Source organism: Malurus melanocephalus, unplaced genomic scaffold, assembly GCF_030028575.1.
Source record: "Malurus melanocephalus ecotype Western Australia unplaced genomic scaffold, MMel_1.1 scaffold_335, whole genome shotgun sequence".
Lineage (NCBI taxonomy): Eukaryota > Metazoa > Chordata > Aves > Passeriformes > Maluridae > Malurus > Malurus melanocephalus.
Window position 1 is genome coordinate 711,638 of NW_026623567.1, and position 20,832 is coordinate 732,469.

General features: G+C 48.5%; 1 protein-coding gene across 1 annotated transcript in view; it reads left to right on the forward strand.

Moving 5' to 3' along the window:
• The window catches only part of GPC3 (glypican 3), a 136,292-nt gene extending 118,246 nt beyond the window's left edge, over positions 1-18,046 (forward strand). Inside the window, exon 8 of the mRNA XM_057377948.1 lies at positions 16,548-18,046. Coding sequence (XP_057233931.1) covers positions 16,548-16,723 — 176 coding nt within the window. The 3' untranslated portion in view covers positions 16,724-18,046. The remainder of the gene's footprint in view (positions 1-16,547) is intronic.
• Positions 18,047-20,832: the final 2,786 nt, after the last annotated feature.

The following is a 20,832-nucleotide window of genomic DNA, read 5'->3' on the forward strand; positions in this document are numbered from 1 at the left end:
TGGAGGGGGTTCTGAACATCCAAGTGAGCTCTAGTGGAAGGTCTGTGGTGAGTGGACTGAAATTAGATGSGTTTCAAGGTTCTTTCCAAGGACAAAAGATTAGTTTTCAGAACTAAGGTCCCTCAATGACTATAAAGCACATCTGCCCAAAAAATGTCTTGGGGAAATACAGCTGGAGACACAATGAATGCTGGGCCAGGTGGCCCTGTCTCATTGAAAGGGCTCAGGAGAAAACCCTGGGCTCTCAGCTATGGCTGCTGCATGGGTGTCCATCCCAAGGACATGGGTGTCCTCCTCTTGCCCTGAGATGTCCAAGGAACAGATGATGCTCTGGTGGATCATGGAAACCACTCAGTGGAAACCTTCTGGGTACTACTTTCAGGGCACTTTTGAGCCCCAAAGGGAAGAAGATGAGTAATACTGAAAAAACCTGACCTCTTGGTTCCCCTCTTCAAATTTGGGCAGATGTGCTGGTTTTTGTGCAGGTGGTGATTGTGGCAGTGACCTGGCAGTGCGAGTTGCAGCTCTGGGGAGCTGRTGTTTGCTGAGATGTGCTTGAGTGAGAGTCTGCACAGCACCATCTCCCTGCCCAGGGTCCAACAGGTCCCTTCTCGCTGCAGACGGCAGCAGTGCATTTTGAAAATTAGTTTTTGCATCTTCCCATAAATATAAATGCATGTATCTATGAAATAATCAAGCCTGATTGAATGAAGCTCTGAGTTAAATATCTGGAAGATGTCTGCATCTGGATGTAGCCTGGATGGAGGAGGAGGCATTATTTGAGATGAGGTTTTCAAAATTAAATCAGCAGCCAGCCCATGCTGGAGTTGTGCACCAGCCTGACGATGGAGCCTGCTTGCTCATGGCTGTTGGTCTCCAGCAGAAAGAAACACAGACCTGCCCAGAAAGCAGCTTCTTTTTCAGTCCTTGCCTAAAAGGTATTGGAAGGAGGAAGAAGGATGCTTCTCCAGAGAAACCTCCTAGGATCCTGGTGTTTTAATCCTCATTTCTTTCTCTCTTCTCACCCCTTGCTTTGCGAGTGAAAATAGTGTGAATTTAGGTCTGGCCTGCAAATCACTGCTCAGCCGGTGCATGAGCAGGACAAGATCAGTTCCTGAGTCAGCACTGCAGGGTGTGCTCAGAGCAGGGGATCCATCACCCCTCGGGAGGAGCTCTGCTCTGCTCTGCTCTGCTCTGCTCTGCTCTGCTCTCCTCTCCTCGCCTGCTGTGTGTTAGCCCTGAGCTGGGCTCACACATCTGCCGGGCTCACACCAGGGGTAACACGAACTGAACCAGGTGTGTTTGCTGGAGCACAGCTCCCCTGGCTCCCAGGTGTCTCTCCAGCAGATCCCTGACCCTGCACTGGGATGGACGAGCTGTGAGCTGGAGGAGGGATGTCCTCCTTCCCACGTGGTGGCTGCCACAGACTCTGCTCTGCCTTCTSCCTCTGCTCCTAGCCTGGGGCTGTCACAGCTCAAAGGAGAGCCCAGATGGGTTTCTTCCACAGCAACAAATTTCAGGCAGCCAAATGCTTCTGGAGTCTCATGGCCTTGCCATCTTTCTTGGGGCAAAAGTGTTCAAAATGTAACCTCCCATCATGCCGCTTTTAGGGCAAGCCAGAAACTTCCTGATGGGAGACTTTATGTTGCAAACTGCCTCYGCTGGAACTGGGAGGCAGTGAAGCATACTGGAGTTTTGGATGGGATTTTCTTGTTTTGGAATGAACTGGAACATCTTTCTCTGCTCAGGGAAGTGAAGCAGCAGCAGCAGCCTGTAGCACAAGGTAATGCTGTCTGCTTTCACTCCACAGCAGCTTCTTGACTAAAAGTCTGCTTGAAATTGCATTTTTAATTATACCACAGAAAAACAAAAAAGAAATCCAGATGAACTGTTTGGACTTTGTTGGAGTGGTATGTGAACTTGCCTGTTAAATTTTTCTTTTACTTAAACAACAAAAAATTTGGACGCATTTTGCTTTTGTTCTGCTTTGGAGCAGTAGCACATTCCCCCTTTTCTATGGGAATGGAAATCTGGCATGTTGACCAGCTTCTGTTGTTCCAGAAAGTGTCTCCAATGGTGTTTGGGGTTGTTGATGACATCTTGCTGTCTGTTCCCACTTTCCATTCTCTCTTTGCTTCCCGTGGGACCTGGGACGATGCTCTGCCCTTCCCTCCTGCTGGAGGCTGTGCCCGTGCCCAGCACAGAGCAAACCCAGCAGCACCTTCCCCTTCCCACCTTCCTTCATGGGAAGGCCCTTTCTGTGTGTCCCATCTGCAGGCAGAGCTGGTGCCTGAGGTGCTCCTTGGGGTGGTTCTCTGTAGGATGCTGAGTGCACCCCTGAGTGCCCCAATGCTGCTGCACCCCTYGGTGGCTCTGTGCTGTGACAGTGGGGACAGATCTTTGCAGTGGCAGGTACTGCTGGTGCTGAGCAGCAGGTTTGGCAGCTGGACAGATTGCCAGGGCATCTGTCACTGCCTCGGTCCAGCGCAGGGGTCCCAGCAGGATTTCTAAAATGTAAATTACAACTGCAATGTGATACACATCCTTTTGCTTTACTGGGTTTTTTTTCTCCCTCCTTCCTGTTTGAATTCAGTATCTCGAGTCTCTGTAAAATCGTTGGACTCGGAGCTATTTTGCTTGTGTCTCGTGGATACTGGAGACACTTCCTGCATGGGGAGGCAGACATCTGCTCCAGCCTGTTTTTGGAGTTTTTTGTGTCAGACAGCCTGCAGTTGGCAGGTGGGAGCCGGTGTTATTATCAGAATCTGAGTAATATCCTCTGCCTCCTTGATAACTCTCTGCCGGCTGCTCTGCAGCTTTGGTATGTTTGCTTGTCCTTTTCTGCAGGTCATTCCAGTAAAAAGTAAATTAAAAAAATGGTTGTATGCTCCCCAAAGTCACCACAGAACGCAGCCTGCAGTATCTCTTCCCTTGTCCACATAAATCACCACTAAAGCATGTGCAGAGAATGTGAAAGTATGCATTTATACCCAAAACGCTCTCCTCTCCCTTCTCTGTAAAAGCAAACTTCCCCACTTGTGCTCCTGTGTTCTCAGGGAGCATCTGATGCACCGTCACCTCCATGTCCCTTCCTGACACTTGTGGCTTTATTTAGGTGTGGGCTTTGGTGRCAGTCAGAAAACTTTGCCCTGGATAACTGAAGTTTGGCAGCTCTTGTGGGGATGAAGGTCCTGAATGTCCCCTCTCCAGGCATCTCCTTGCTGGTTTGGAACCCCCTCCCTCCCACCCCTCACTGGCTTTATTGACCCCCGAACCATCAGGGATTCTCTCCAGCCCTGCAGCTGCAGCCAGAGCTGAGTGGTTTTTCCTGGGCCTCTGACCAATCCCCCAGGTCTGCTGATCTATGTGTTTCCAGTGAACAAATACCAGCTGGTGGGTTCATGTTTTGGTGTTGGAGCTTCAGCTGATATCTTTCCCTCTGTTTTGCTTCTCTGAATGTTTTTTATGGCAGCCCTAAACAGCTGAAGGCAGTGGAGATGCTGCAGCACCGTGAGCAGAGTGGGTCTGGTGCAGCCTGGAGTTCCCAGCTATAAATAATTCCCCTGGGCTTGGCCYTTGGGTGCCTGTGGACTTCGGCACCAGCTGAAGTATCTTGTTGATGCTTGAGTGTCTGCTGGGCCAGACAACTAATGTTATTAGCAGACACTAAATAGGTCTCTCTTATTTAGTGTCCTTAATTTATTAAATCAGGCAGAAGTGCTCTTGGAAGAGGAGTGCTGGAAAAGGGAGCAGAGCGAGCTGTGAGTTTCTAATTTGCTGGATCAGGCCCCTGGAGATCCATGTGATCTGGTGCACTTGAGGCAGTGCTGTTGCAGTGACTCATAAACAGATGTGCCCAATTTACATTGCAGCTTAATACCTTTGTTTAAAAAAAAAAATGGCCTTTTTTAAAGACAAATGTGTCAAAGCAGATGTTTCCAGTAAAACAAATACTTGTGTGATTTACAAACAACTTCCTACCGCCAGAACTCATTAGAAAATGTGGAAAGAAGAAAAATGGTTCTATGTACAAAACAAAAAGTATCCCAAAATAAGGACATAGCAAGGCGGTATTACTACACACTGATGGAAAAGTGCTGCTGTGCTTGGGTTGGGAAGCAAGAGGTTAGAGCCTGATTTCAAATGCTAAAAACAGTAGGGTTCACCCTGACCAGTTGCATACATTAAGGAGCAGAACCTGTCTGTAAAAATACTTAAGCATATATTTACTATAGGGTAAAAATACCCTATGTCCTGCATAATACTTAGGTAGGGTATAGGGTAACTGAGACCACTATATGGGATCTCCTGGAGGCTCCTAAATCCCTTCCATCCCAYTGAAACCTGTCCTGGGGTGCTGGATGGCTGCAGGATGGCACAAACCCTAAAGCAGAACTAACAGATAGAGGTCCCAGAGCAAGCCCTGCCCTAAGGGATCCCTCGCTGGGCATCTCCCCACACCAGGCTGGGATGGGCACTGTCTCTGCCTTGATCTACAGCTCAGTGTGCCTGTTCACCTGCTCCTCCCAGTTCCTGGGAGGCAAAGGCAGGGCTGTGCTGAGAACTTTGTGTTGTTTTCTGATCTCTTTGAATCGCTTTCCTGCCCAGCTCCTGCTTGTCCTGCAAGCCGAGCAGTTGTGTTACAGTCTCACACCCCATGTGGTCTTAATGGGTTTCCCAGGCTGCAGCCCAGCCACCACTTTTTGTTAGCTGCAGGGGCTGGCAATCCCCCTTTGCCTTCCAGCTCTCCACAGCACAGGTATCATATTTTTTTAATGCACTTGTCACCTATTTCATCCAGGCATTTGCTGCAAGAGAAACGGTGACAGCAGATGTTTGTGGGTTGGCAGGCTGCTCRTCTAAATCCGTCGTGCGTGCCCTGGGCAAATGGCTCATCCAGCTTCTGAGAGGACACAAAGTCAGCCAGGCAGATGGAAAGATGGGGAGGCATCCAGCAAGCCTGAATGGAGGGAAACAGGACAATCAGGAGGCAGAGAGGGTTTTGTTTCTTCACCAGTGACCAAGGCTGTGTGATGGGCATGGATTTGTTCCAGTGGAGGATATCAGCTCTGCAAATGCTGCAGTGAGGGTGGTTTCTGGAGCATCTTGGAGCACCTGTGCATGTTGGGGTGSCTGCCCATTGTTCTGCTTCCCCTGGGTCTGCTGGGAATGCCTCTTGCAGCTGGGAGGATGGGGCTGGAGGATGTCCCACCCAGGAACRGGTGACAGAGCAGCAGCCAGTGGCACACAAGGGTGATGAGATGTCCTGTTACTTCTTGGATGTCCCATCARGGGTGTCCAGTTTGTTATTAGGAAAAATTCTTGCCAGTGTCAGAGACTCTTGGGGTGTCCTTAGAAATGGGGACTTAGGGGATGCCCTGAAGGATGGCTGTGGGATGGGCCTGCCCCTCGCCCTCCCAGCTCCCTGGTGTGTCAGCTTTCTGTGCCTGGCCACAAAGAGTGATCCAGAGCTAAGCCTTGAACTGCTGCCTTCTCAGGGGGACGTGCTGGGACGTGGCCAGAGGAATTAGAAATATCCTGGGGGGAGGATTCTGCTGCTTTGGGGTGGCTTGAGGCACTCAGAGATGCTTTTCTCAGCTCTCCTGAAACCTCATCACAACCTCGGCTCACTCATTAGTGAAGGGAGGCTTGCGCTTGGCTCTCAGGGACCAGAAGGTTTCAGTGCTTAATTAATTTCTGCAAAGTGGAGGGTGTAATTAATGCCTTGGGTCTCTCGGGCAGTGTGAAATCTGGTTTGGTCTGTGAAAACCATCACTGGCCAGTCCCACGTGCGAGGCACGGCTATCCCAGTGTGGCCACTCATCCTGTCACGGTGTTTGGGGTTTTTTGGTCTCTGCTGGTGCTGTCTTGTGGAGGGCCATGGGCAGATGCAGCCCAAAACATCTTGTGTCCYCTCCATGCTAGACAGTCCCCAGTCAGTGCAAATTGTCCTGGGGACATGGAGCCAAATGGAGAAAATAACTCCCCTGATTTCTTAAAAGGGGCATCTCTGTCTCCTGCTATGCGCACACAGACTTTTGTGATTTGTTCCTGAATTCCTTTTGTTTTTCAGAYATTTCTTCAAACAAAGAGGGAAAATTGTCAGTAGGTGCTTCATGCTGGTTTTAGAGTAAACTGCCTTGCAAAGTCTAGGCAAACTGGGCTAAAAATTGATATATTTTGGCAGCTCAGGACAGCCAGGCAAATTTCYTTCCTGATACCTATAAAACATATTTTTCCTTGCTGTCACCATTGTTTTTGTGGGTTTAAACATGAACATAAAGCAGAGTGCAACAGATTGTGCAGGTATGTTGAGTTCCAGCACAAYCAGCTGCCATTATTTAAAGAAGATGCTTTTAACCAAGTCTATAAAATCCCCCCCCCCCATTTATCAATTTTCAGGTGTGKAACTGCTCAGAATTGTTCCCTGTCCCACCCCCTCGTGACGCCATTGCTCACGCTCYGGGTGATCCACAAACATTTTACACCTCCAAGCATTAACAGAAATAAATTAACGMTTTAAAAGCGTAAACGTTGTATTTCATAGGAGTCAGGCAGGATATTTGGAAGGGGAAGAAATTTAAATGRAATGAAATTCTTAAGCAAGATTATTGATATGACAGGACTAAAGAGCTTGGGATTCTGTGAAAAGTGCCTCTTTTCATCCCTCTAATAAGTCCATTACTTGCACTCGGGAATATTTTAAGGTCCTTTTCATGCTGAATCTGGAGTTGAGCATGCTTTGCATTTCAAGCTTTGTCTATGAATCAGTAGAAGCCAAAGTTATTTCTGCTTTAAAATAACAGGAGCAGGGAACAGCTAATCTCTTTTCATTCTGAGTCCTTACATTATTTTACTGGACAGAGTTTGTGTTGGCTACAAAACAGGGCATTCACAAAATCTATGAGAAGGAATTTAGTCTAAGAATGAAGCCTAGATTGCAGTATGCATAAAGACTCCTTTTCCTAAGGCCATTAAGAAATTCCAAATCTGAGCTATTTTGAACAGTGACATTAAATTAGCCTTGCTAATTCCAGTAATTCAAGCCGATAGCTGAGTTTACAAATCTACTAGATGAGGCCTTCCCATAATTACAATCTCAATGTGCTTTTCAGCTAAGGTGAGTTGGCACAAAAAAAAAGATAAATAAATAAAAGGGGGGAAAATGCTCTTTCTGTTCTGGCTTTTGAGATGAATATCTCTAAAGAACAGTTAAGCAGCTGTATTGCACCAATAAGACGTCCCCTGTCCTGGACTGGTAAGTTCATTTTGCTTTTAATGTGCAAGTGAAATGCAGAGAGAGACTGGATTTTTCCCTGCTTTGTTTTTTTCTGTTGTCTCTTTTCAGAGGAGAATTGATGCTGSTGGTGCTTGTAGTTAACTTTTTAGTTGTTTATTTACAGGTGGTAATTCTTCCTGGGAAATGAAAGAGTGTGACTGTGTTACCCTCTTTTGTGGGGAGAAAAAACCCCAGTCTTTGGTGGATAAATCCAGGTTAGAACAGGTGGAACAATGCTACAAAGGTGCAACCCTTATTATTCCACAGGACAAAGATGCTGATTTGCAGATCCCAATACAACYCAACATTCCCAGAGCGATGGAAAGGTTTTGAGAACACATTTCCAAAGCCATAAGGCACAAAAACAAGAAACAAATAAAAATTGAGTTCATTATTTAAAAAGGGTGTTAATTTTATTAGAACCAAGCTGAGGTAATATAAGGGCGAACGTAAGTATTCACATCAGCACTTAAYTCAGGCTGCAATGTTCATAAAATGTCCTTTTGACCAAGCTCTGAGTGTTTTGATCCTTATTCTGTGAGCATCATTCAAAGTGACCTRACTGTAGCTCCAAACAGGCATCTGCAGCTGCAGAAGTCCTTGAGCAATAACAGGTCAGGAACTCGAATGTGTGCTCTGCTGGGAATGCTAATATTGCAATCCTTTATTGCTGTTGTTGTTCCAAGTAAGAAGGAAACGACAAAAACTCTCACGAAATAAAAATTCCCAATGGAAAATTGTCCTGCCACTATCCACCATGGATACTTGAGTCAAAATATTTTAATATTTTGATCTATCAGAATAATAGCAGCATGGCTGCTAAATAATTTTATATTATCCCCACGTGAGTGTTTGACCTTTCTCCTCTTGGTAACTTTGTCACCATGGGTACTTTGGTGATTTTKAGAAGACCACACTGATTTAAGAGAGTGTTTTCCTTTTGGGCACCCAAGGGATTTGGTGCAGGTCCTGCAGTTCACAAAACCAYGGCAGCACATTGCACAGTCACATGGAGCCTGTTTGGAGTAGGGATGGRCCAAAAAGCTTGCAGGAGCCTGGAGCCATCCCCTCCTCTCCCTGTTGCAGGCAGGTTTCCTACACTGATGCACATTGTYCCCAGGATCAGGAACATGCAGCAGAGTGTGCCCCAAAGCAGTGCTTAGAGCAAAATCAGTTAGCTCTGCTGTTTATAGGGGCTGGAGGGGGCTGCTTTTGCTGATGGCTGGGGAGGAGTGAGGTGGGGTGGGGATCACAAACATGACTTTTTTTCTGCGGTGGTGAAGAGATGGGGGAGGCTGAAATGCAATTCTTGATTTCCAGGAAATTCTTATCTCTAATCTCTGTAATCCATTTTAGAGAGGATTTTGTGATTTTGAAGGGATTTATAAACTGGATTACGTAGCCTTTTTATTTTGATTTTCCACTGTGATTGTGGCATTCCTGAGACAGAGCCATGATTGCTTCATGTAGGATGGAGGAGGAGGCGTTTGTGGACTTGGACCTTGGAGCCCTATTGATTTGTCACCTCCTTGTTTCACAGCTTGCTGGAGGTGTCCCCAGAACAATTTGGATGTTCCCACATGAACAGTGTGTCCTCATCCCTGGACCTTCTTGGGCTGTACCACACARGCTGCCCTGGGGAGATGCCAGGGGCCAATCCCTCCATCCCCTGCTCCCTCCTTCTGGAGTGGGGGCAGTCAGGGTGGTGTCCTTGAGTTCCAGCACCATCCCAAGCATGGCAGGTATTTCCATGCACAACCCAGATTCTTGGGTTTTGACCAAAATCTCGCTCCAGATATTTCCCTTGGCATCAGGAGCTGTAGCCTGGTGGAGTCTCTGTCAGTTTGACCCCTGGGCTGGGAGTGCTGTTCAGGCACCTTTTYCACACGTGTGCTCAAGGGGCAAAACACCAGCTAGTTTGGGTTCTTTTCTCCTTAAAAGCGTAAGGCGCTCATGGTTGTCCAGGGATTTTTCACTGAGTGTGGACATTGCACCAAGTYCTTGTCCCTTCTGACTGAAGAAGCACATTCCAGGCTGCCTGCYTGAAGAGGAATGCCACAACCCCCTGGTCTCTGTGGCCTGGGCACTGTCAGGTCTGCTTTCCACACACAGTGAGTCACACATGTCAGATGTTCCTGGGTGCCACAACACCAGGAGTTTTCTAATCAAGCATTGAGAAATATCCTTCTGCCCTGAGGGCTGCTTTTAGTGGCTAACATCTGGAGGGCAGTGACCAGTGTGTTCCCCTTCGGACTGCATTTTGGCTAATTGCTAATACCTGAATGTCACTCAGTGTCCATCCTGGGCCTGGAGAGTTGAAGGCCATCATGTAGCAAGAAAGAGCTGCCTCTCCATATCCAGGAGATTTGGGGGAAGAAAAGATGAAGGAGAAAATTTCAGTTTGATGAGATTATGTTGTTTTCAGTCATTAGAGGGAATATGAAGCATTTAATTTTGCGCTACTATCATTGGGAACCTTACTTCCCAAAATCAGGACTGTCTGGACATGTCTCAGGTGACAGCAGAGTGATCAGAWGGAATCTCTTTGTGATTTAGACCTTGAAGGTCTCCAAAGAGGAAGAAGATGATTCCACATCTGGGTGGGCTGAGGTACTTGGGGGTTCTGCAGGACCATTGCTTGACCCAGTCCTATACTGCTGCCACTAAAATAATTTCATTTCTATTCATACTCTTCTGTTTCCAGCTATTTTTTTCTTGACTCCTGCCTTTGTAGATGTTTTTGGCTGTACATGTTTAGCTCCCTGTTTTTCACCACTTTTCTCCAAAGTTCCTTTAGGTAGCAACTCTCCTTCTGGACTGTGCAGCTGGTTATCAGACCAGGTTAATGCTGCTTCATCAGCAAAGTACAAAGTCTCCAGCACTTCCAATTAATAATGCTAATGAGATTTGTTAATTTTTAATAGATTACACGAGTGCATTTTGCTAAACACGTTTTTGTGGCTCCGCTCCGCCAGTGCAGTTCAGAAACTCTTTCACCCTCTGCCAAGGGGAAAASGAGTAATGCAATGGCAGGCGCCAGATTCTCTCCAGGGCAGATGTGGAACAAACCAAGGAGCAAAGAGGAATGTAAYGAGTACGTTTTCAAGGTAAACATAAGGTTTAAGGCCATAAATGATGGCCATTCCTTGCCACCACCCTCTGGGCAAGGTGGTGGAGGGAGGAGCAATTGCTGGAATTGGGGTCATGGTGCAGCCCCTCTGTCTGTACAGTGTGTTGGRTTTTGAGGGTTTTTGTCTCTTCACCCCATCAAAAGCTTGAGGASGTGTGGAGAGGCGTTTGTGGTAGTGCTGGAGGCTGGGGAGCAGGGTGTGGGTACTGGCTCCTCACAGAGCCTCGTGCACCCCGAGCAGCAGCCAGTTACACCATGCTGTGGGACTGAGATGGACTTCCTTACACCCTGACCTCCCAAATCAACTCACTGCTGCCTTCCAGAGAGCACCCAGCCTAGGGCACTTCCTCCCCAGCTGGTGCTGGGTTTGTGGTGGTGCTGTGGCCTCTGGGTCACTGGTGAACACGTGCTGGAGGCCATCAGTGGCACGCCAGCAGCCGAGAGGCGGCAAACAAGGGAAAAGTCTTGGTTTGCAAATCAGCAATCCCAAACCTGATGCCTTTGGGTTTCTKCCCAGGAAGTTGGTTTTACCACTCGCTTCTGAGCCATGCCAGGCTCTCTCGACCATGTTGCCCAYGGCAGCAGGGTGGTGTTGAGCTGGATTTTTTCTTCCTTTTTTTTTTTTCCAAATCCACATTGCCAAGAGCCGCACCTTCTAAATTGCTGTGGAGGAGGTGGAAAAGCAGAGGCACAAGACCATGCACATGCTGCACATCCATCTGGGTGATCTGTGCCAACACAAGCACCACGGCCAGCCCTGGCTCGGTGCTTTAATTACACAGCGGCGCGGCCGCACCTACGGCTGGGCTGTTGCAGCTCGTTGTGCAAGAAGACAACTGGCAAACCTGTTGGTGCTCCAGGATTTTAATGGTAATAAGCCAGAGGGCAAAACCTCCCTGATGAGATGAAACCATGCTTGGCTAGGTGTTGGGAAGAGTTTAAGGTGTTTTGGAGAAGCAGAAGGTTGGGAATCTGGGCTGTTGTGGCTCTTTGTGCCAGGTAACCCCATGGATGGTGGGGTTGTGTCTTCAGGGGAGGCAGAGGTGTGTTTGTAGTATGAGTTGTTTGCATGAAAAAAACAGTTAACTGTAGTCTGAGCTGAGCAGAACTTTTGGTGTCCCAGCAGGAAAAGTTCGGGATGAAATGGGACTGTTCTAGATTTCAGGTGCAAGCACCTGTGAGAGTGAAATGGTTGGTATTGCAGRGAAGGAGAGATTTGGGAGCCAAGATCGGGCAGATTGGTCTGTGGAATCACAGGCTCTTGTGCTTCACCTTGTAATGAGTCAACAGTTTGGGCTTGACTCAAACATCTCTCCCTTTAAGAAATCCTGTCCTGTTTTGGAGACAGCCAGTCTGCTGCACCTACTGGCAGCCTGTTCCCCACACTGAAGGTTGTCGCTGATKAAAAAAATTAAACAACGCAACGCACTCTGGAGATTGTCCTTTTCAGTGGCAATGGCAGCATACACTTTCCTAGGAAAAAGCAGGAAAAAGCAGGAAAGATGCAGGCAGATGCTGGCAGATACAGAAGCTTGCCAAGCTGCCCTGCCTGTCTCTGACATTCCTACTGGATGTGTTTTGTGCTCACTGCATACTACACGGTCACAATCCATTCCCTTCACACCACAGGGTTTCCATCATCTGCAAAGCAGGGCCATCACCAGAGCAGCCCTGTTGGCTGAACACGCTGCGTTGGGCTCGATGCTTTGGCCTGTGACGGGATCCCCTCGCACCCGTCCCCGCTGCAGGGGTGCTGGCAGAGCTATCGAGTGACAGGGGGGTATTTTTCATGCCTGGCCACCCATTATGGCTCTGTTGCTAAATTGGGTCCATCGCTGGAGCCATCTGCTGGGGCAGGCTTGGCAGGCAGGCAGGCAGCCCAGATGCCTGGCTGGGAGATGACATTCCCTGGCTCTGGGCTCTGGGCAGCAGCCGAGCGGCAGCAGGGCTCTTGGAGGTCATTTRCCAGAGTGACATTTGCTAGCAGTTCTTAGCTCAAGGTCGTGTTGTCCTTTTTGGGGTGAAGAGGGGTGTTTTGGTAAACAGTACTGAATTTGGCAAAAGCTGTGTGCCAGAACTCATCCTCCYGGCTCCTTCTGTGCCAGCTGCCACGGGACTTTTTATCCCAACTCAAACCCAACCTCCTCCCAGTTCAGCCATCCTTTGTAGCCATCTCCAAAGCTGGTGTGGTTCAGCAAGAAGAGCTTTCTCATGATTCCTGCCCAATAAACTTGTGCAGAGTCAGTGTGCCCGATTCCAACCCTAATCCACGGGAAATGCCTCCACTTCGCTTTGTGGATGCGGGAAGCGCTGGGGTTTGTCATCCTTGCTGCGAGGCCATTGAGGCTGTGGCTGTCCTGGGAGCACAGCGCAGCAGCTTTGTGTTAGAGGGGCTTTGGTTACAAAAGATGCTTCCGGAGGGACCGGCTTGTGTGCGGCTGGAGACCTTTCACCAGCTGCGGGAGGATTCCGGGAAACGGCACGGCACGCTCGGCTTGCGTGAGCGGGGGGAGAAAAAAGCACAGCTAATGATTGACTATTATTTTAAAGGGATTATCTAATCTGCAGCCCAGAGGACAAGAGGGGCCAAAATGAGTGAAGATTGAATTTGTAATTAGTGCAGATTGTTGGTAATACCCCCTGGACTCCGACTGATTATAAACAGAAACAGATTTTTCTCGTTTCCTGCCCTCCCCTGAAAGTCTTTGCAGGCCAAAGGTCCACTTTRTACTAAGAAATTGATGCCAATGAATTGGGTGATCAGAGCTGGGGTGGTRAAGATGTTTAATGCAGAAGGTGGTTGTGTAGAGGGGAGGCAGAGGAGCAGATTCTCTTGGGTTATTTTGCAGCGTAAGGGCAGAATTTTGGGTGGAAATGGCCAAAATGGAGTACATGGAAGGTTTAGTTCTGTTACCCCACCAGCCATCCTGCAGCTCCATCCCTGCTGCCAAGGCCCTTTTGCTCCTGGCAGCTGTGGGAGCAGGAGGTGCAGGGATGGGGAGGTAACCTGGACTAACCAGGGATCCTAACAAAAGCCAGAAATTRTAATGGAGCCCTCTCAAGAATTACCTGATTAGGAACATTGCTAATTTGGATTCCTAGATTTGAAATATGCTGGTTATCAATAATATAAGCAATAAGACCAGAGGCAGTGGGCAGAAACGGATGCACAGGAAGCTCCACCTGAACAGAAGAAGAACTTTTCACTGTGCAGTGGCTGAGCACTGGAGCAGGTTGCCCAGAAAGGGTGTGGAGTCTCCCTCACTGCAGATATTCAAGAAATGTCTGGACTCAATCCTRTGCCATGTACTCTGGGGTGACCCTGCTTGAGCAGGGAGTTTGGACCAGATGACTCACRATGATCCCTTCAAACCTTACCAACTCTGTGATTCTGTGATTTATATTTTTTATGTTGTTATTGCCTGGATCAGCTGCCTGAGGTCTGTTAGAGCCTCACACTTTTTATTTTCCTTTCCTCAGATGTAGCAAAGGTCATTAGAAGTTAAGTGAAAGGGATTTGCAAGGGTTACATATCCATTATTAATACAAAATAAAAGATGTTTAGCTAAACCCATCAAGCCTAAAAAATACAGTTGGGCACAAATAAGAAGTAAGAAACAATGGAAAGAACAGTGAAAACAAACGGCACACCCAAGCACTAAACTTCTGAAGCAGTTAAACAAGGCAAGGAAAATAGCACTCTTAATCTCTGATGACAAGAGGGTTTCTGTTCCCTTCTCTTTATTTGGTCAGAAGGGAAGAGTGTGAGAGTMACCATCCCCATTTGGGTGAAATGCCGTGATTTAAAAAAATTACCCTTACTCAAGTTGAGGTGAAACCCCAGAATTTGAAAATTTCCCACACAAGGAATATGTTAGAAACGCTCATTTTGGTACGCCTTGGCTGAACATTTCCAACAGGATTCAGCTGCTGCATTGAGACCGTGCAGGAACTCGCATCTCATAAATTACATCCCAGAACGAGACTGTAAATGGGGCCGTCAGAACCCTTTGTGCTGCTAAGGACCTTGCTGAAACACTCTTTTGTTTCAAATTTCTTTTCCAAAGGGAAGGCAAGAGTAGTTACTCAGTTCCTGGGGACTTTTTTAGTTTTTCTAGGATGTCCAATAAGAGAATATTTTGCCCCAAAAGCTCTCATGATCACTGGCTTGGGAGAGGGTGGGTGCCTGATAGACCCGTGACCCCACAGAGCATCTTTTAGGTTTCAGGAGCCTTTGGAATGTGTGGAAACGCCTTCCAAAACACACCAGGGCAGGTCGTGATCYGACGTTGTGCCTGCTGAGGAGTCATGTGTAAAATAACAAACTGCGAAATAATCCGCTGTGATTTTATTAACTCCAAATCCCTTCACTTATTTTCCAGAAATGAGCTTGGGAAAATAAGGAGGTGCAGCCGGGCTGCTCCCTTCCCAAACTGCCCTGAAGCCTGAGCGTGCTTCGTGCCAGAGGGACTYGTTCTTTCTGTGCTTGGAAAGGCTCCCAGCACATCCCTTTCCAGGTGGCACCTTCCTTCCCCTGCTCTTCCCGTGGGTGTGCAGCTCCAGAGGACAGCAGCACGTCTGTGCTCTTTAGCAGGAAAGCTGTGGAAAAGAGGAATTGCAGTATCTGTGGGTATCTACTGGAGAGTTCAGTTTACCAGGCGGGTTCTGCTTGCACCTGGCCCTCTGTGTGCAYGGATAATGCTCCCTTCGAGCCTTTCTGACCCCCTYKGATGGCCTGGGCTGACTCACTTGTCACGCTAACATCGTTCTGCTTTTGTTTTGCAATGTTTGGGTATTTTTTGATTAAGAAATACTGCCTGTTTGCCTTGGCAGTGGTGTTCCTTGGATTGATGTGGCGTTTTTTAGATAGAGTGTTTATTCAGTCTTTTGGATTCTTTCTCAGGGGTGGGGTGGGATGATCCAAACCTTTTCAACATGCTAGTGATCCAGGAGGCTTGTAAAAGGCTTGAGCCAGGGTCTCTTCTGATGGAAACCACCAGTTTCCTCCAAATCCAAAGGCCGGGTTCTGGGGATAGGATGAACAGGCTCAACTGATTCCCATTTGGGAGAGAAACCTGGACCCCAGAAGGAGATGGCAGCAGCAGAAGCAAGGGAGGAAGAGCCCCATTGCCTTGAGACAAGCATGGGAGCACCCACTCGGTCCAGCTGAGTGATGGATTCAAATGCCCCAGGTGGAACTGGCTAATGGCATCTTAAAACACCTTTTCCTCTTCGTTCTTGGCCCTGAGAACTGCTGGTGTCTTGTCTTTCCATATTGTCCATTTGGACTTCTTTACTCTTCCCTGTCCCTGTGAGACAAGGGTGGCTGTGAGTTACAGCCAGCAGGTCCCAGCCCAGCAGTGATGGGCTGCCACAAGCTTTTCCCTCTGTTAAGGTCATGCTTCTCTGCCAGGACTCTCAAAACTTTAATTCTGGATGTTTTCTTGGACTGAAACCCACAAGTGCCTCATCTCAAAGTCTCTGTGTTGCAACACCAGCGTGCCCAGAGTGCACGATCCATTCGCATTCCTTCCTTTGATGAGGTGGACCAGGGATGGGATGTGTTCTCAGTGCTGTAAGGAGCACATTTTGCACACTCTGATGTAAGATTGCAGGAATGCAGGGCTCCTCAGGTCCTGCAGCCAAGAGGTCTTGGTGAGCAAGGCCTTCTGCTGACTCTGGCTTTGGGGAAGTGTTTGTGCTCACCAGGATTTCCTCCTTGTTTGCCTGGGGAGCAGACACAATTTGCATTGCTAAACATCCCCTCCAAAGCTCAGCTGGTTTGCTTTGGGAGCAGCTCTCCAGTAAGGCACATCCCTTCCTCCCCAGTAAGCCAGATCCCTTATCTCTTTTATTTTCTTGCTGGAGCAGCTCACAGTTGTGATTTTTTGGTCTCTCTAAGCACAAGGTTCGGTGTCGGGTACTGACACTGGTGGGTGCAGGACTGACAAGAGGTTTTCCAGGCTCTTCTGGCCCATTGAGCCCTATGATGCCTTTGCCTTCCCTGGACCCAGCTGCCCCCAGCTGTGGCACAGGCTGCCCCCAGGACCCTGATTTGGGGGAGCTGGATGTGCTGTGTGTGTCAGAATGCTGGCACAAGCCGCCTGTTACTGACCACCTCTCTCCTTGTGCTTTCAGAGCTGGCSTACGACCTGGACATGGACGACATCTCTGCAAACAAGCAGCTTCTGAATCAGCAAAGCAAAGATGGTGCTGCAGTCCCCAGCAGYGACCCTGGGAGTGCAGCCACCCACCCCAGTCCCGTTGCTGCCATCACCCTGGTCCTCCCCCTGCTGCTGGGCCACCTGCCATGAGYGGTGCTGCTGGCATCGCTCTGTGTCTCTCCAAGCCTTTTTTTAGTGAGGAAGACATTTGGAACCTCTTCTGAAATATATGCACATTTCCAAAGACAGGACAAATGACCTGAGTCAGTTTTTCAAGACTCTTCACGGGAAAAAAAAAACCCAAACTAAAAATGTGTTGGTTCATGGCAAACTAGTAAATATCTAACAATGCTTTTTGAAGCTAATCCTGTTTGCTATAAGCAGGTTCATATTAAATTGTGTTCCTCGCAGTTTTTGAAGGCTGAGGCCTCCCTTGCTGTTAAGGTGAAGACCGTATTTCATTTTGAGTTGTTTGAACATGCATGGGGTACAGAACACCTGTGGTTTATGAAATACTCTCAGCAAATATCATACCCCTGATCCTAGTTGACTTRATACAGATTTTTTTCTGTAGTTCAAGCGGTTTTTGTACTTACTCCAAATCTGAGTCTCACCCCTGGGAATCTGGTCAGGACATTACACAGAGAGCATGTGAAGACAGGGGAGAGAGAAGATCAGACACACGGCAGGAGGAAAGGTGCTGTGGATGGGATGTGGTCGTGCACTGGGATTGTGGTGAAGATGTGCTCCCCTGGGCACAAAGCCTGCTTGCCTGGTGGCGAATTGCAGGTGATTKTGCTGCTCACCTCCCAGCCAGGTCCTGAAGCCCTCCAGTGCAGGTGGCTGATCCCCACCAGCGTCCTTGTGGCACATGCAACAACCTGGTTTCATTCTTCAGAAGCRAAGCACCTCCTTTCCCACGGGAAAGCTGCAAACACAGCTCCAGCCAGAGGACAGACAGCAGGGATGTACACGCTGTGCTTCACAGGGCCAGCAACGGCCGCCCAACGTGCTGTGCTACAAAAGGGGAAAAGAAAAGGATTTACAGGAGCCTGAGGCAGATGAGACTCTTACTCATGTGTTTCTTTGCATGTTCCTTTACGTAAGCTATCTCTAAAATAAAGATTGGTTGCTCTGTAAGTGGTGCCCTGGACATAGCCTGCCCTGTGTGTGAGACAACAGCCTGCATTGTACTGGACTGGGCAGCCTGGGGACACCAACTGTGCCCAACTCTGGGCCACCAGGGAAAGGCTTGGCTTGGTCTGGTTAAATGGATGGGCTGGGTTTGGTTTGGTTTCWGGCCAAGATGGTTACATATTTCTGTTTAAGATCTGTCTTTACTGGAGTGATTATATCCGCAGTATCTTCAGCTGCAGCGTGTGCTCGTCCGTGTGCACGCACCCCCTCACACGCACGTGCATGCTTCACATATTTGTGTGCATCACAAATCACAAATCACATTTGTGTGCTTCACATATTTGTGTGCTCTTTTATAGCAGTTTTCTGTTTAGGAGAAAGTAGATAATTCCAAACCTTGCAGTCAGATGGTCTGGAGAGTGGAAACTTTGCCCAGTCTGAGTGGTGGGGCTGATCTGTCTGGCTCTGATTTGAAGCCGTGGAATTGCGTGAAGTGCTTTGGGTTTGTGGCAGAAGGAGAGATGATTGCTCCCCSACTCCTCTGCGTGGAGATGTTAACTCCCAGTGCTCCGTTCCTGATGCAGGGGAGCAGATCTGGGCTAATCTGTGGCCTGACATGATGGTTACTGCTTGGAGAGCTGTCCTCTGTGTTTCAGAATCCCCATGGTGAGTGCTGGGGGTGTTTGGGCAGTGCTGCTGACATGCAATRTTCCTGTAAGAACTGAATTTTTGCATCCATGCAGCACCCTGTGTTTTTGTATTTGACATGTTTTAGTATTTGTGTTTTGCATGTTTGCAAACCAAACTGCAGTTCTCTCCATCTCTTTGGACCAGGCTTTGAGCCCTGGGTCAGAGGGGTYCTGGTGCATGGGGTGGTGCAGGGAGAGGCAGTGGTGGTGCTGGCAGAGGCATTTCTTCCCTTCCTGCTGCTCTGCTCTCATTCTGGCCCAGCTCTCCTCATCATCCCAGCTCTCCGTGCCGCAGCTGGCTGAGCCCATCAGCCTCTGCTCCACCAAAGGGAATATTTTATTAGCGCCACTTGAATTTCCATCGCTTCTTCCCTTCTGATCATTTTGCTTTCATCCCCCGGGAGTGCTGGGGGTGGGAGTGGGCTGCTGGGTTTGTTCAGAGATGTGTGCTGCCTCTGCCTCGCCAGGTACCGCTGGCTCCAGTGCAGGGACATCATCTCCTCTAATATTATGTCAGAAATATTCAGTGTGCTGCTGCTGCCTTAGATAAGCAGCAGGATGGGAGGGTGGCAGCAGTTTCTCAGTACAGTCCAGTGTGTTTTCTCTCCRAGGAGCTGGTGTGGGCTGTGCCTTGCTGTGTCTCACAAAGCCTGATGGGTTCTCCCGCYTTCATCACCACAGCGCGATGCTGATGCTTCCCAGCAGAAGATTCCTCTGAGGCACACTGAGCCTGCTTTCCCTTTGCTGTTCAGCAAAGCTGTGCTTGCTGGAGACTTAGTTATGATCAGAGATCACAAAAAACTACCTTTGAGCTCACTACCTGCCAAGTTTATAAAATAATGGATTATAACTTGAAAAAGCAGCTGTTGAATTTTCCCCTGTCCTGGGTTTGTGCACATTTTAACAGGGGGTTTGCCAGGGATACCCCRGCCACCAAGGTGGAATAAAGCTGGTGTTCAGTTTTGGGCAGTGTTTCATTCCCATGTCATGAGAAATAAGGAATAATTTGTCTTGGTTTGTTTCTCTACACCAACTTTGTGTGCTGTGACCTGCCTTTCCATGGGATGGGACACCTCCATCAGGAGATGGGCACTGTCACCTCCCCTCTGAACTGCACACCTTGTCCCAGGGCATGGGGGTTTACCTGCTAATACAGTAGAGATTATTTCAATTTTTATTAATATTATAATTATTAATGAGTATACATATAATGYATAATACATTTATATGAGTCGTGGAGGAGCAGGGTTTGAGCTGCTGGCAGGTGCCAGGGCTGGAGTTCAGCTGTGATAACACAGTGATGTGGCTTCAGCACCAGTGGTGGCCACTTCTGGCCAGCAAAGTGTGATGTTACCTGAGTAAATACCTGGGGTTTTAGCTGAATAGAGGAGTTTATGGCAAAAAAAAAAAGTTTATGGGAAAAAAAGAAAATGGAAAGCCTCCTTTTCAGGTAATTTTTAGCTCTGTGGTGAAAGTCAGGGGCAGTCGCCGAGTCTCCCCGTTCAGAGCTGTGGGCTCTGTGGTGCCTCTGCCAGTGCCCTCGTGGGTTTGGCACCTTGTGCCAGCCCCAGATAAAGACCTGGTGACCTTGGGAATGTTCCCAGTTCAGGTGGCTGAGCCCTCACTCCTGCCAGTTAACCTCAATGCCTCCTGGCCAGTGCTGCAGCTCCTTCAAGCTCCAGTGGCAGCAGTGGGGTGACAGGAGCCTGCTGGCCCCATGCACATCCTACACGTGGACAGGAATGAGCAGCATCACATCAYCCCTCTGTAAGGCACTGCATCCCCTGGAGGGGTTTGCAATCAGCCTTAAAAAGGTGACAGAGCCAACACCTTTGCCCGGGTCTGAGGGTGGAGATGAGATGCAAACATGTGCTTAGCACGTGTAATGTATTTCTGCACTAACCACACATCAAATTATAATTTAAAACCAAAATATTTTTGTTGGATGGGAAGTTCCAGTTCATTAATCAATTGACTAATAGTTTARTGCTGGAATGGTAAAATCTAACACACTGAACAGCTGCTAGAAACAGCTGGTGCTTACGCTCATGCTGTTTGGGGAAGGGAAATCTAGAGTGTCTTGGTTTTGTTTTTCAGGGAGATTTTCAAAATTCCTCATTCATCTCCATGAGCAAAGGCCTCAAGCCCTCTGGAGCACGGGCTTAGCAGGGATCTGGGACTGGATTCRCTATGTGAAACACAGTGCCCCTCGCATGCAGGATGCAGAGAGCAGCAGCCGTGGCTGCAGGGCTGGCAGGGGGACATGGGGACGTCCCTGTGGGTCTGCACCAGGGGACAGTGCAGTCCTGTGCTCTCAGGTGTTTTGATTTGCTTTTCAGTCAAACCCGGTGCATGCTGAGCTAAGGGCAGGGCAGGGGAGATGCCACCACCCCAAAGGGCAGCTTGGACTGCTCCCAGCCTTGGAGGGTGCTG